This window comes from Microcaecilia unicolor, chromosome 7 (assembly GCF_901765095.1).
Source record: "Microcaecilia unicolor chromosome 7, aMicUni1.1, whole genome shotgun sequence".
Lineage (NCBI taxonomy): Eukaryota > Metazoa > Chordata > Amphibia > Gymnophiona > Siphonopidae > Microcaecilia > Microcaecilia unicolor.
This window is the reverse complement of record NC_044037.1, coordinates 67,001,764-67,017,820: the sequence shown is the minus strand read 5'-3', so window position 1 is coordinate 67,017,820 and position 16,057 is coordinate 67,001,764. Positions and strand designations below refer to the sequence as shown.

The 16,057-nt window shown below is 41.9% G+C and overlaps 1 protein-coding gene and 2 non-coding genes across 4 annotated transcripts in view; all 3 read right to left on the bottom strand.

The window, feature by feature from the left end:
- The window catches only part of LOC115473893 (H/ACA ribonucleoprotein complex subunit DKC1), a 37,439-nt gene extending 23,624 nt beyond the window's left edge, over positions 1-13,815 (bottom strand). For both annotated transcript variants that reach the window (XM_030209067.1, XM_030209068.1), the window contains exons 1-7: positions 13,715-13,815; positions 10,989-11,050; positions 7,279-7,365; positions 6,662-6,753; positions 2,374-2,558; positions 1,907-1,971; positions 791-917 (exon numbers count right to left, since the gene is read on the bottom strand). In XM_030209067.1, the coding sequence (XP_030064927.1) occupies positions 791-917; positions 1,907-1,971; positions 2,374-2,558; positions 6,662-6,753; positions 7,279-7,365; positions 10,989-11,050; positions 13,715-13,739 (643 nt within the window). In that variant the 5' untranslated portion in view covers positions 13,740-13,815. The remainder of the gene's footprint in view (positions 1-790; positions 918-1,906; positions 1,972-2,373; positions 2,559-6,661; positions 6,754-7,278; positions 7,366-10,988; positions 11,051-13,714) is intronic.
- LOC115475226 lies at positions 234-309 on the bottom strand. Its single transcript, XR_003942998.1, has one exon. It is a non-coding gene; the product is annotated as a small nucleolar RNA SNORD83 (small nucleolar RNA).
- LOC115475179 lies at positions 1,096-1,336 on the bottom strand. Its single transcript, XR_003942963.1, has one exon. It is a non-coding gene; the product is annotated as a small nucleolar RNA SNORD17 (small nucleolar RNA).
- Positions 13,816-16,057: the final 2,242 nt, after the last annotated feature.

The following is a 16,057-nucleotide window of genomic DNA, read 5'->3' as shown; positions in this document are numbered from 1 at the left end:
CTGTAATATACGTAGGGAGTGAAGCAACAGAAGCCATGAGCAAACACTGATACAATTAACAGGTCAACAGTAGACAACTGACTGTTCTTCCACAGATGAAAAGTACCCCCCGCTTCCCTGAACAGAAAACATTTGGTAGCAGATTGTACATCTGCTTTATATACAACGTACTAAAGTCTATGTTCACCAAGTGCCAAGCTTGTACTAGTCATTTTCCAGAAGTATTTTAACTGAGCCATCAGCAATGGGTGATAGATGTAAGTCATCTTTGCACAGAGTACTAATGAAATCTACTTCACATCATTTGGCTCAATGTCATATCATAGAACAGTCCAAATAGCCATCCTGCAACTACCACATCAGTAAGTGTGATAAGGCACGTTACAGCTTTTATTACACAGAAAACATTACCAAGCACACAAGCTGTTATTTATTATCTAGGTAATTTTGTATTTGACTGTGTGCTTTTACACTGTGTATTCTCCTTAGTGTACCAGAAAGGTGGTGTATAAAAACAAAACAAAACCAGATACACAGTAGTTTTTCTCCAGCCTACAGTTCTCACCATTAATTTAAACCAGTATCTCTGCCCTGCCCCCTTTTTTTAAAGGAAACATACATGCAGTCACTTCTGGGGTGGACAAGTTATAAACTGTAAGGAAGGAGGCAACAAGGACGCTTACAGCTGAATAAAAACAAAAGTGCATGGACATTTACACATAAACTTGAGAATCTGCGCTGCCCTATTTCAGTGCCTCCAGAAGAGGCTTTAGCAATGTCTCTCTCTTACCCAATCTGGTCTCAGGGTCATATTCTATGAGCTTGCTCTCATAGATGGTTCTAACTCTCAGCTGCCTCTTGACAGCAGCAATGAGAGGAGGTCGCTGGAAGAGAGCGCCTGTCAGTGTTTCAAGAGCCTGGAGATAAAATCAGAGAAAGCAAATTCTCGTTTAACCCATGTCCACTGAAATATTAGATAATCTCTCACATTATTCCTTCCCAACCACAATGCTGTTTCTATCCACTGTTATACCTTGATTTAGTGAAGGAATGCAGCAAAAACAAACAAAAAAAAGGAAGCATCTTCCATGTTACAAGATCAGATTCATTCATTCGTCTTTGCTGAGATGAAGCCTTGTAGCCAAGACTTCAACCCGTGACTGCCCTGTCAACTCTGCACACAGACTCCTAAACACCAATGGCACACAGTAGAACACTGTGTCAAGGGCTTTCAGAGGCTGTGGAACATGAAGAAACCTAGAACAGGAATCTCCATGCTGCAGAAGCAGCAGTGCAGTAGCACTCAGAGAATGGATAAACTTCATCATCATGTCAAGTACATGGAAGGCAATATGAACGCAATACAAAGAAGAAGAGAAGGGAGCATATAAGGAAACCTGGCCAGAAAATACAGTAGACATGCACTATTTTTAATGGGAGGAACTGCTCAATTGCAAAAAAAAAAAAACAAAAAACCAACAACCCAAAAAACAGCCCCCCCCCCCCCCCCCCCAAAAAAAAAAAGGAATAGGACATAAATTAATTTTTAAAAACCCACAAGTTCTACAATAACAGATTTGCCAGACGGTGCTTCCAGCTTGTTTACTGCTAAGTAGAACACTCTGTGCAATTGAATGGACTGATTGCTATGTCTAGTTATCTTACCAGGAACCAGACATGCATCTAGTACAGTTTCAGAGATGTGAGCTACAGCCCCAAGCTCCAACATTCCCGACATTTTAAAGAATGAAAATATGGTTTTATAAAATCTAGCTTTCACTAATATCCATAGCCAGGTCCTTCAGCCTTACTTATAACATATACACCAATTTCACAAAGTAAGACCTGCCCATTGGCTAGTTGGCTAGATCTGGAGAAAAAGCTAACATGGAATACAGAGACTTACCTTCAAGAGCTGAAGCTCAGACTCAATAGCATTGTGCAGCCGAACTATTCCGACATACTCTTTGCCTGGAAGCGACAGAAGAGTAGTCAGGACAGGCCACTAGGTTTCAATGTACACCACGGTGGGTGATGTGGCATTTCAGGACAAATCAGTTAAAGAAAACACTAGCAGACACCCTGTAAAAACACTCATCCATCTTATCTCTAGGTTCTTTCGCTCTATTATGTCCTATGTCCTCCTCAATTTCTCTCAATTACAGGAGCATATTAGGGGGGGGGGGGGGGAGTGGGAACAGAAAACATTCTGATCTGTGCTTTAAACCACTGAAAAATTACTGCAAAAGCCAAATTTCACTTTGTGGAGAAACACAAACAGCTCTGTATTTCTATTCTCTGCTGTATCTTCACATTACACTATTTCACTTCAGAAAATGTGAGGCACACCCAGCAAAGGGTTAACCTTCATACCTGCACTCTGCTGTGACTTCACAAGTCTCGTTGCCCGTTCTATGCACACAATGAGACAGCCTGTCACTTTTGGGTCCAATGTACCACTATGTCCTGTCTTCTCCACTCGCAAGATTCTACGGATCCATGCCACCACCTCATGGGACGAGGGATTAGCCGGTTTATCCAAGTTAATGAAACCTGTTCTATAAGCAAAAACAACCAAATTTAGGAAAAGGAATGCCACTGTATTAAGAAATGCATAAGCAGCCATGATGCACCAACAAGCTGATCTAATCAGGTCCCTGACTACACGGTCAAGCAAATGGAGAAATTAGGTCTTACCTAATCATTTTCTTTCCATTAATCCTTCCCACTATTTCAGAACTTGTGGGATAGTTGTCCATCAACCAGCAGGTGGAGATAGAGAACTGAAAATTGGGCTGAGACACACCTCTTTTGGAATCCAATCCAGCTCAATATTTATATAGACAAGCAGTAAGGAGAAACACACAACAAACACAACCACCTTATACATCTCACTAACATAATAACCAGTTAGAAGGCTTCTGAAGAGCAAACGTGTAGACCTGGACAACATGTAGAGATGTAGGAAGCACCATGAAAGGCGAGTCGTTATCTGACCTATTACTTTGCATCAACTAATCGTCTCCAAAACCTCAGGTGGGCCTCTGGAATAGTGGCAAGAACTAATGGAAAAATAAAATTCAGTTAAGACCTAATTTCTCTTTCCATTATGTAGCTTTCCATTACTCCAGAACCTGTGGGAATCTTCAAAAGTAATCCCTAGAGTGGGTGGGATCCTGTTGCTGCTGCCCTGAGGACCAAAACCCCAGAACTGGCTTCCAAGCATGCCGCAGCATTCACCCTGTAGTGCCTGGCAAAGGTATGTAGCATCGACCATGTCACTACCTTGCAAATATCCACCGGAGATAACGTAGTAGCCACCCAGTTTGCTTCGTAGAATCAGCTATCAAGACCTGAGGAGCCTGCTTCCCCCGCAAGCAAATAAGCTGGCATGTCTCCATCAGCCACCTAGCAACTGTGGGCTTAGAAGCCATGAAGCCAAAAGAGAAATTAGGTTTACCTGCTAATTTTCTTTCCTGTAGTTTCTCCAGACGACCATTCTCCATGAGTGGTATATGCCCTCCTACCAGCAGATGGGGAAACTGGAAACTAAGAGATCACATATAGTCCTGTGCAGACCTAAGCATCCTCAGCATTTTCTGACAAAGCTAAGATGGTAATGAAACAAAATAGGCAACAAGAAATGAAACAACAGACCAAGGCACACCGCCACAGAAAGGACCAACCAAAAACCAAAATAAATGAATCATTTTGCTTGTTAACTAATGGTTTTTTTTTTTTTTTTTTGCAGTTTCACTCTGCTATTGCAGTAGTACTTGATCTTTTCAAGCTCAGGCACCCACTGACACCCTGGCCAATGGAGCTAACAGAAAGCAGAACACAGTAGAACAGGAGGGATTGGGAATGGTCTGGAGACTAAGGAAAGAAAATTAACAGGCAAGACCTAATTTCTCCTTCCTTGGCATCTGCTCCAGACCATTCCCCACGAGTGAGAAGTACCAAAGCAGTATTAAATGAGAGTGGGACATAACCATAGCCCCCCAAATCTGCCTCCTTCCCGTGTTGGAGGTCCAAGCTGATGTTTCACAAATGAATCCAACAACACCCATGTTATTAATAAAGACTTAGTCTCCATACCCTTCTTCCCATAATTTTAAATCTTGAACTTTCTGCCACAGTACTAACAGATAGCCTCTAGAAGGCACAGCATGGCCAATTTGGTCTTCATTCCCACCCCCTTCCCCAGCTCCCATCAGAGATCATGGTGTTGGATCCGCTGGGAAACATGATCAAATTTGAGTTGATATTTATTTGTAACATTTATACCCCGCGCTTTCCCACTCTTTAGCAGGTTCAATCTGGAGTGAAGTCACTAAAGAAATTTACAGTAGCAGCTTTTAAATTTTGAAAAGGGCAACTATGCCAAAATAAGGAAAATGGTTAAAAAGAAGCTGAAAGGTTTAATTATTTATTTGTTGCACTTGTATCCCACATTTTCCCACCTATTTGCAGGCTCAATGTGGCTTACAATGTTTCGTCATGGCTTTCGCCATTCCGGAGAAGGTACAATTGGTGTTACATAAGAACATGGATGACATGACTGAATTAAGCAAAGGTTAGGATTTCAAATCAGGCATGGACATTGTTTAAAAATACCATTGTGGAAATGTAGTCCACGTTATTAACAAAGGTGGAAAAAAAGAGCAAAAGTCAGCCAGCACGGTTAAAAGAGGAGGTGAAAGAGGCTATTAGAACCTTAAGAACATCCTTCAAAAAACAGAAACAGAATCCAAATAAGAAGCAATATAAGCACTGTCAAGCCAAATGCAAAGAACTGATAAAGAACCTAAAAGAAAATATAAAGAAAAACTTGCTGCGGAGACAAAAATCTCATAATGTTTTAAAGGTATATCAGTAACAGGAAGCCTGCAAGGGAATCTGTGGGACCGTTACATCAGGAAGGAGCACTTAGGAAAGACAAGGCCATAGCGGAGAGACTGAATGAATTCTTTGCTTTGGTCTTTACGGAAGAAGATGCAAGAGACCTACCTATACCCGAAATGTTTTCAGGAGTGACGATGCAGAGGAACTGAAAAGTCTAAGTAGAACCGAAAGATGTACTGAGCAAAACTGACAAATTTTAGAGTGATAAATCACCTGGAATGGATGGTATACACCCCAGGGAAGTGGCTCCCAAACCTGGTCCTGGAGGCACCCTAGCCAGTCAGGTTTTCAAGATACCCACAATGAATATTCATCAGAGAGATCTGCATGCCCTGCCTCCACTGCATGCAAATCTCATGAGTATTCATTGTGGACATACTGAATACCTAAATGGCTGGGGTGCCTCCAGGATCCGCTTTGGGAACCACTGCCCCAGGGTATTGCAAAAACTCAAACATGAAATTGCTGATCTTCTGCTAGTGATCTGAAACCTGTTAAAATCATCTGTAGTACTTAAGACTGGAGGGTGGCCAATGTGATACCTATTTTTAAAAAGGGTTTCAGGGGCGATCCAGGAAATTAAAAGACTGGTAAGCCTAAATTCAGTGCCAGGCAAAATAGTGGGAACTATTATAAAGAATAAAATTACAGAACATGCAGACAAACATGGTTTAATGGGACAATCGGCATGGACCCAGTCAAGGGAGGTCTTATCTCACAAACATGGTTTAATGGGACAATTGGCATGGACCCAGTCAAGGGAGGTCTTATCTCACCAATCTGCTTCATTTCTTTGAAGGTGTGAATAAAAGTAAGCTGGTCGATGTAAGTGAGCTGGTTGATGTAGTTTATTTAGATTTTCAAAAATCTTTTGACAAAGTACCTCATGAGAGATACCTGAGAATATTAAGGAGTCATGGGATAGGAGGCAGGGATAGGAGGTAATGTCCTTCTGTGGATTAAAAATCCGTTTTTGGACAGAAAACAAAGGATTCTTATGTACATTTCTACATAGTCAACAGCCATTAGCCACTGATTTCTACCAATGATGGTTACATTTTTGAAAGCAGTCACAAAAGAACTGCACATCTTGCCTCTTCAACAAATTGCTCCCAGTCCTTTCCACCTCTTCATTCAAGTTGAACAGATGCCCTTGAACATATTCCCTCAAAAGTTTGGAAAAAAAGAGAAATTACACAGCAATTTGGACTGTGCGGTGGATGGGGGTAAGAACGAGACCCATCTTTGCAATTGCCTCTGTGGTATTTCATGCTGTGCGAGACATAACACTTATGCTGACACAAGATTTCCTTCTTGTGCTTCCAAACTCTTCTTGATCATTCTTTCAAAGTTTTCAGGGTTGCAATGTTAACGTTTTGAGTGATCCTCAAATTGTCCTTTATGAGTTCATCAACCATGATCTACCTAATTTTTGATCACACAAATCAGCCCTTCCTGGTCCACAATTTTTACATCCTTTGGCCAATTGATAAAAAGTGCTCACACCAACACAGTCAGAAATTCTATCACAGCACATTGCTTAAATTGCACCAAGTGCTCATTGCATGCTTCCATTTCACAAGCAACAGCAGAACACGCTCTTCACACAGACACTTCTCGCCAACTGAAGTGAATGAAAAGATTTCAAAGAGAAAGTTATGTGTAGCGCATCACTGCTGTTGATGAATTATGGAGGTGCAGGCAATACTTTTCATTTAACCCTCACATATGAACATCTGCACTATCCAACACTTACCTCACATAATCAGCAATTTCTCTTTTAAGTGGGTTGGCCCCAGAAGGAAGAGGGGTATAGTGTGCTGTCCTTACATTTAATTTGTCAAAGTTCTAAAATGAAAGAGGGAAAAAAAGGCAGATAAGTTTAGAAACATAACACTGATGGTGTAACTTGAAAACAACAAATCTTGTAATAATCCCAAGTCATTTGTTTCTAACCACCATACTACGTGCCTAATCTTGAGCAGGAGGCAAACCAGGATTATAATATTATGCGACTACAATGACAGGAGTTTATGATATGTACATTCAACACCAAACTTAACAGAACTTTAGGAGCAGCAAAGGGGCAACAAGCACCACATGCTGACCATAAAGAGTAAACTGCTACCATGGAGTCATTATGCTATTTTCTTTCAGAGGATTTTCTGCAACCTGCATGCACACTATCTGTTCAGACAAAACCCTCAACCCCGAGCTTAAAGGATATAAAAGAAAAGCTTGGAATTAAAACTTAGAAGGCCAACTGCAGAATGATTTAACTGAGTTTGCAGAGGTGGTACCAATTTTCTTCTATACTTAGCACTAGTGAACACCCATAAGACTTTCTGGGAGGTTTACAGCATAAGAGTTTACCTTTAGCAGTAACGGCCACTGAGAGGTATCCAATTTAGACACTTTTGATTCTGGCTTGATAAGAAAGTTTCCCATATGTTGTATTTCCTGGAAGGAGTGAAAAATATATAATGAATGAGACCAAAAATATATGAAGTAACCAACAGATATTACTTTCAGGTTATTTTTAATCAATTTCGAGTTTTACAAGCATTTTACATCTTGAGTAAGAAAAACAGTACATAATTCAAAGTGGTAAATCCATAGGAAAATAAAAGAAAAATTATACAACTTGCATTAGACCACAATAAGAGTGGGGGTTGGAGCCTTCACATACTCAGGAGATGAGATTCAAAAACATATTTTAAATAAGCACAGCTTAGCAAAATTAAACCATTTATTCCTATTCTGTCTCTCTGATCTAATGCTCAAGGCTAATCATTACTGCCTAGTCTCAGCATGTATTAAATTTTCTTGTTCTGAGTAATAAATTGTTTTAAATGTTCAAGAATTAAAAAAAATATATTTAACCCCTAAGTATTTGATGTTACATTTACATGGGTAATTCAGGTTGAATGAAGCTCCTAGGGCTAAAGTTGCAGATCGCAGTGCCAAAAACTCTTTTCTCCTAACTTGAGTCTGCTTAGTAACTTCTGGAAACACCCAGATTTTTTTTCCCATAAAATGGGGTTTGTAAGTTCCTCAATGCAAGTTTCCTAACAGATTCCAAGTCTTGGTGAAATATAAACGATACCAAGAGAGTTTGGCGCTCAGTTATTTCTGCTAATGAAGATTCTAATAGATCTGATACATTAAGATCACGTTGCTCCTGTTGAATGTTTTGTTCATCTACTTTCACCTTTTTTACTGGAAGGTAATATATTTTATTCAACGGAGGTATGTTATCTTCAGAAAATTTCAAGTTCTCTATTAGATATCTTTTAAAAATGTCCAGTGGAGTGTAGATTGGAGTCCTAGGGAAGTTCAATAAACGGAGGTTTAACCTCCTATTAACATTTTCAAAATGTATCAGTGTTATCTTGTATCAGTTTTTAATATTCCGGGGACCCTACCTATGATGTCAGCAACGAACATTTCATAGAACATTGCTCATTTCACACCATCACCATGTGTTTATGAGAGAAAAAAAAAAAACCCTTTGACAAAACGGTGAAGTTTATCATTATCTGGTAAATTCTAGGGCTGCACATTTAAGTGCATTCACATTTTAACACGAATAACAGCCCACACCACAATCTTCCTCTCCCCGCCAACCACCTGCTCACCCCTTCAGTCACAGGCCAAGCCCACTGTCTCCCTCAGTCTGTATTATCCAGTATTACCCTCTCTCCCCCTCCCCCCCACTTTATCACCATCCTGCATTGCCTCACCTCCATTTTCCCTTCCCACTGGCTCCTGTTTTTCCACCTATGGCTGGAGAAGGAACTTTGGCATTGCAAGCCATGGCCATGAGATCCATTACTGGTCTTCCCCAACGTTGATAGATCAGCCGAAAAGCCGAGTCCGACAGCGTCCATTCCGCTGCGTCCAAAAGAGTCCGGCTGAGAAAATCCGCTTGAACATTGTCTTGACCCGCAATATGCACTGACGACAGACTCTGAATATGCGCTTCCGCCCATACTAGAAGAGACGCTTCCACTGCCAAGGGAAGACTGCGAGTGCCCCCCTGCCGATTGATGTGGGCCACCGTCGTAGTGTTGTCTGAGAATACATAAACCACCTGCCCCTGCAGAAGGTCCTGAAAACTCTGCAGCACATTCTCCACTGCTCGCAACTCCAGACGATTTTTCTTTATGCCAATTATCAGGGAAAATACCCTCAGCGGGTAGTCCCAGGCCAGAATCCACCGGGGGGGTGGACGGGGGGGGGGGGGGGGGGGGGACGACAATAGAAGGAGCCTCAGACGACCCTTTAGGGAGAGCTCTTTTCAGCATGTATGCTTTATGCAATAACAACACAAAATCAGGGGAGAAAAACTCGCCCTGGGCACCCAGATCCCGTCCGGGGCTAGCCGCTCCCTGAATAGCCTCAATTCGAGCCCCCCCCCCCCCGGGCTCTCCGTCTCTACGGAGGCCGCGCCATGCGGAGAATTCAAAATGGCGTCTGCTGCCAGCTCTGAGTGGGAAGAATCATCGCTCGCCATGCTCGGGCCGGCTCTTACACCTGTAGAGCACGATTTACAGAGCCCCGCTGCTGATTTGTGCTTGCCACACCGGGAACAGCGCTTTACATTCTCTGCAGCCATCGCCGAAAACGGCGGAAAAAGTCAAAATGGCGGTTTCGTGCCAAAAACACCCCGATCGCGGGCCCACCCCGGAGGAGTTAGAAAACACTCTTACCTCACCGGACCGAGTATCACAGCTCCGGTCCCATAGAAGAATCAAAGGAAAACCTCTGTTCCATTTTTTTTAACGCTGTGAGGAAAGCAGAGGTAATAAGAACTCCGGAGGCTCAGATGAGTGGGAAAGGCAGGGAAAGGCGAACCAATGTGCCTGCATCCACTGAGTGGGAAAGGACAGGGAAAAGCAAGCTAATATGTCCACATCCACGGGGGCATGGGTAAGGCAGGGAAAGGGCTAACCTATGTGCCTTCAAAGTGAAGCTGCTATAGCCTCTAACACCCCGGCTAACAACTGGCAAGCCAGGAGCCACCCCCAGGCAGATTTTTGATGGCGCTCGAAGAAGCTGCAGCCACCCTGCTTGGGGAGATAGAGAATACTGAAGAGGCAGTGGAGCTGGCTGGCCATGAGGCACTGTGAAAAGTTGAGTGCTCTCTATCTCCCCCTGCTGGTTGATGGACACAACCCATACGTAATGGCTTCATCTGCTTGATGACAAGGAATGAATAGATCCTCGGGAGCTTAGCCGAGATTGGGTGGCAGAGTCGGTGGTGAGAGGCGGGGCTGGTGGTTGGGAGGCGGGGATAGTGCTGGGCAGACATACGGCCTGTGCCAGAGCCGGTGGTGGGAGGCGGGGATAGTGCTGGGCAGATTTATACGGTCTGTGCCCTGAAGAGGACTGGTACAAATCAAGGCAGGGTATACACAAAAAGAGTTTATGTTGTTGGGCAGACTGGATGGACCGTGCAGGTCTTTTTCTGCCGTCATCTACTATGTTACTATGACTTTCTTAATAGCACTGTTGGGTTGGACGTGATCAATGGGGGCATGGGGACAGCATTCAGAGGCTTCCTTTACCTTCTTTCCTTCCCTATTTGCTCTGGAGTTCTTTTCTTGTTTATATGATTTTATTTATTGTACACCGCTTTGACAGTTCTTCCTTAAGTGGTTCATCAAAATTAAACTGAACCTTGATCCAGTTCAATCAGGGAAACTGATCTGCAAATAGACCTATTCATCACCACAAGGGATCCCTTGAAAAAAAACTCCCTCAACTCAAGTATCCCAATCCAGTTTATCCAACCAGCACAAGACTGTACAGGGTGTATTACAATTGCTTAAAACTAAGAAATACTGACTAGTGAAGGACTCCACAGAATGTTCTTACATCGTCATCTACTGATAGAAAACAAACTCTCACGTTTGGACTATCAGTGGGACGCCAAGAAAGGACTCAATATTGGAATAAAGGTTAAAAATGTTACAATATAGAAAACATACCATTTACAGACTAGAATAGAGTCTTGGGGGTAATGAGTATACAAATATTAAGCCATTTAAAAGAAAAATTGTAGATTATGCAATACTCACAGCAACATCCTCATTTGCCAAAGATTTATCTTTTTTCTTCTTGTGCTTCTTACTTACTGACCCTAAGAGGAAAAACAGCAAAGATCATTTGAAATTAACTGCACTGGCCACAAATAAGACAAGAATGCACACAATTACACTATATATGAAACAAATGCACACAACTATGCCTTTAGTGGAATATAAGAATCTAAGTAAGATTTGGATCCTCTGGATTCTATGCTTTTCACTTAAAAACTGCTGGAGCTCTATGTTGCAGCTCCAGCAGCTTTTAAAGTTGAAAGCATAGGATTCAGCTTCCTTCGCCGGACTCAATAAGGCCCTGGTTGGAAGATCAGTCATTTAACCTATTTAAATGCTAATAATACTTTAAAAAGTCTTCTCCAATACATTAAATCTTCTCAAAAGGAAAGAGGGACCATTACTGTAAATTTTTAATAAAGGATTTATTCTTTTTGGTTTGACCACAGCTCAAACTGTTGTGTTACCGAGTTCGAAATAGTGATTGATGATCAACAGAAATTGCATGTAAATTAGCTGCATACAATTTCAGAAAGCAGCTCTGTAGGGAAATTGCATAGCAATGAGTAGAACAGTCATTTGCTAAGCATTGATACTATGCACATGCTCAGACCTGCATGTGCTGTGGATTCGCCTTCACGGCATTTCATGGAGACTTTTTTTTTTAGTTTCTTTTGGTAGGGTTCCACGGCAACTTTCATACCCTGGAGGGTTGTTTATATGTGCACGTATGAAAGCGGCGTGTAGCTTTTTTTTCTAACTGCAGGTGATGCGGACATGTCTCCACAACATGCTACAGCCTTTTTTTTGTTCCAAGACACATACGCATACAATACAGGAACATATATTCATAGTGTTATGTGCACAACACACTTATGTGTAAACACTTAAAATATGATAGCAGACTGGTCCGCTGAGAAGCCACACCGTCATACAACAGCTCCACACTTAAGTTTGCTTGTTAAAGACAGGGGTTCTTTTCTATGCATCACCCAGAATGCTTATTTGAATACTAACCAGCTTATAATACATTTGCATAGAATGCTCACTGGCAGCTATAGTAAACTGTAAAATCTACACAGAACCCCACTGTGTCCTAATTAGATTGTAAGCTCTGTCGAGCAGGGACTCTCTCTTCATGTTCAAGTGTACAGTGCTGCGTACGTCTAGTAGCGCCATAGAAATGATAAGTAGTAGTAGTGTGTTACTCTCTGAATAATGTGAGCTAAACTGGTTAAAACCAGTCTAAATCAGACATTACTAGCACGGTAAGCTTTGTACAACGGCCATCGAGTAACTAGGTATTAATTCTCTATTAAAAAGTTTGTAAAGATCAAAAAGGCAAGCATCATTGTCTTATGGCTTTACTAATACAATATTGAAAGGATACAAATACTCGACTACCAAAAGCAAGTTAGTGAGCGCCTGAGCTACATTACTACTACTACTATTTAGCATTTCTATAGCGCTGTACAAGGCGTACGCAGTGCTGCACAAACATAGAAGAAAGACAGTCCCTGCTCAAAGAGCTTACATTACCTTGTTGATCACACCTCAGTAGCTTCAATTGTCTTTAGCAAGTTCTGCAACCCACTACAAAAATACATGCAGCAGTTTACCCTCCCTCCCCCCCCCCAAAAAAAAAGCCAAAGTCTCAGCTGGTTATTCTTAAAAAAAAAACAAGAGAAATAAAACAAAATAAAACATGGAAAAGAAAATAAGATACCTTTTTTATTGGACATAACTGAATACATTTCTTGATTAGCTTTCGTCAGATCGGAAATAAGTAAATGTAGGTAGATATATATAAGTGAAACATCAAAACATTTCAGTGGCAGTCTAACCACGAACTATCATCAGTCTGTACTCTTTGGGCCTCAAATGCTTATTTATAAAACACTTTCATAGTACAGTCTAAAATTAAAATTCACTAAAATGGGTGGATTCCGTAATGGCTCAACCTCAAACTTCTAAAACGTCCAAATACTTCAGCAACCCACTCTTTTTTTTTTTTTTTTAATAAAAACGATGAACATACTTAATGCTGATAAAGAATGATAGCACTTCCAAATGTATGCTTAAACTCTAAACCCTACAGAAACAGGGAAACACGAAACCGGGAAGATCCCGAGGATCCCGCTGTATCCGTTTTTTACCTTTTGCCTAACTGAACTACGCAACTGGCCTTCAACTACCCAAAAGTGGTTATTCTCGCTAATCTAAAACAATACGCATGTTAGTCTAAACTAAACGGAATTTCACTCAGGGATGGGAGGATTCGCGATGAGTTTCCAGATCCAAACTCAAACCTGATCGTCGACCACGTGTAGAGCTCGGGGAAGGCCCAGACCCGGAGCCAAGCCACAGCAGTCTCCGCTCGCCACGTGCGCCACCAAAAACTTACACAACTCGACCCGATTGTAACGCAAATAAGCACAATCCCACTTTTATTGGTGCATTTTTAGTTAGAAGAGTGTATTAATCTAAAACTGAAGTGAATACTGATAGCTCTTTTTTTTTCCAAAACGCTTTGCAAGTGAAAAATAGATACTAAGCCATACTTGACTGCCCTCAGTCTAACGCAACCACTGCTCCACCATCCATCCTCCCACACGATCTCCTTCTTTTCCGCTTCCCCTATCCAGCATATCTCCCCGTCCCGGTATCTTATCATTCTGAAGCCTTCCACTCCCGTATCCTACTACCTTCAATTTCCAGACCACCGTCCATTGCCAACCTCGGGCCTGTACTTCTGCGAGACCACACTGATGCGTCTGCCACGTCCCGCCCCACCGACAACAGGAAGTCACTTAGTTAGTTAAACCTCTTTGGTGAAAGTGGAACCAAGGAGGTTGGATTAAACAAAAGACGAAGTGACGTCAAAACGTTGAATCCAATGAGGTGACTTCCTGTTTTCCCTTCCTCGCGCACGTCGTCATCGCCGTACTCTCAGAACAGAGCAAGCAAACCTATGAGCCGCATCCACGTTGTCGTTCTTCATTATTGGTAGCATTTTTATTTAATCTCACTTATATTTTCAAACATGCTAGTTTGTGCACTACACGGATGTACACAGAGAATGTATAATAATTTAATAACTTTTCATAGGTAGAGTAATAATTTATTATAAATCGTAATCAGTGTGCCATTTGGAGGAGTTGGTTATACGGACACTCTAGCACTGTAATATTCATAAGTACATAAGTAATGCCACACTGGGAAAAGACCAAGGGTCCATCGAGCCCAGCGTCCTATCCACTACAGCGGCCAATCCAGGCCAAGGGCACCTGGCAAGCTTCCCAAACGTACAAACATTCTATACATGTTATTCCTGGAATTGTGGATTTTTCTCAAGTCCGTTTAGTAGCGGTTTATGGACTTGTCCTTTAGGAAACCGTCTAACCCCTTTTAAAACTCTGCCAAGCTAACCGCATTCACCACGTTCTCTGGCAACAAATTCCAGAGTTTACGCATTGAGTGAAGAAACATTTTCTCCGATTTGTTTTAAATTTACTACACTGTAGTTTCATCGCATGCCCCCTAGTCCTAGTATTTTTGGAAAGCGTGAACAGACGCTTCACATCCACCTGTTCCACTCCACTCATTATTTTATATACCTCTATCATGTCTCCCCTCAGACGTCTCTTCTCCAAGCTGAAAAGCCCTAGCCTCCTTAGTCTTTCTTCATAGGGAAGTCGTCCCATCCCCGCTATCATTGTAGTTGCCCTTCGCTGCACCTTTTCCAGTTCCACTATATCTTTCTTGAGATGCGGCGACCAGAATTGAACACAATACTCAAGGTGCAGTCGCACCATGGAGCGATATAACGGCATTATTTATTTATTTTATTTATTGCATTTGTATCCCACATTATCCCACCTCTTTGCAGGCTCAATGTGGCTTACAATATATCATGGGTAGTGGAAATGAGAGGAGAATTGACATTTAGTGTTACAGAAGTGTTTTGGGTTGCATAATGGAAATCATGATAGTGATATAAAATAAGGCATTCTTAACGTTACTAGATATGTTTTCCATACCTTTCCACACCTGTTTTCCATACCTTTCCTAATAATACCCAACATTCTATTCGCTTTCCGAGCCGCAGCAGCACACTGAGCAGAAGGTTTCAGTGTATTATCGACGACAACACCCAGATCCCTTTCTTGGTCCGTAACTCCTAACGTGGAACCTTGCATGACATAGCTATAATTCGGGTTCTTTTTTCCCACATGCATCACCTTGCACTTGCTCACATTAAACGTCATCTGCCATCTAGCTGCCCAGTCACCTAGTCTTGTAAGGTCCTTCTGTAATTTTTCACAATCCTGTCGCGAGTTAACGACTTTGAATAACTTTGTGTCATCAGCAAATTTAATTACCTCGCTAGTTACTCCCATCTCTAAATCATTTATAAATATATTAAAAAGCAGCGGTCCTAGCACAGACCCCTGAGGAACCCCACTAACTACCCTTCTCCATTGTGAATACTGCTCATTTAACCCCACTCTCTGTTTCCTATCCTTCAACCAGTTTTTAATCCACAATAGGACTTTTCCTCCTATCCCATGACCCTCCAATTTCCTCTGTAGCCTTTCATGAGGTACCTTGTCAAACACCTTTTGAAAATCCAGATACACTATATCAACCGGCTCCCCTTTGTCCACATGTTTGTTTACTCCTTCAAAGAACTGAAGTAAATTGGTCAGGCAAGATTTCCCCCACACAAAAGCCATGCTGACTCGGTCTCAGTAATCCATATCCTTGGATGTGCTCTGTAATTTTGTTTTTAATAATAGCTTCTACCATTTTCCCTGGCACCAACGTCAGACTCACCGGTCTATAATTTCCCGGATCTCCCCTGGAACCTTTTTTTTAAATGGGTGTTACATTGGCCACCCTCCAATCTTCTGGTACCACGCTGGATTTTAAGGATAAATTGCATATCACTAGCAGTAGCTCCGCAAGCTCATTTTTCAGTTCTATCAGTACTCTAGGATGAATACCATCCGGTCCAGGAGATTTGCTACTCTTCAGTTTGCTGAACT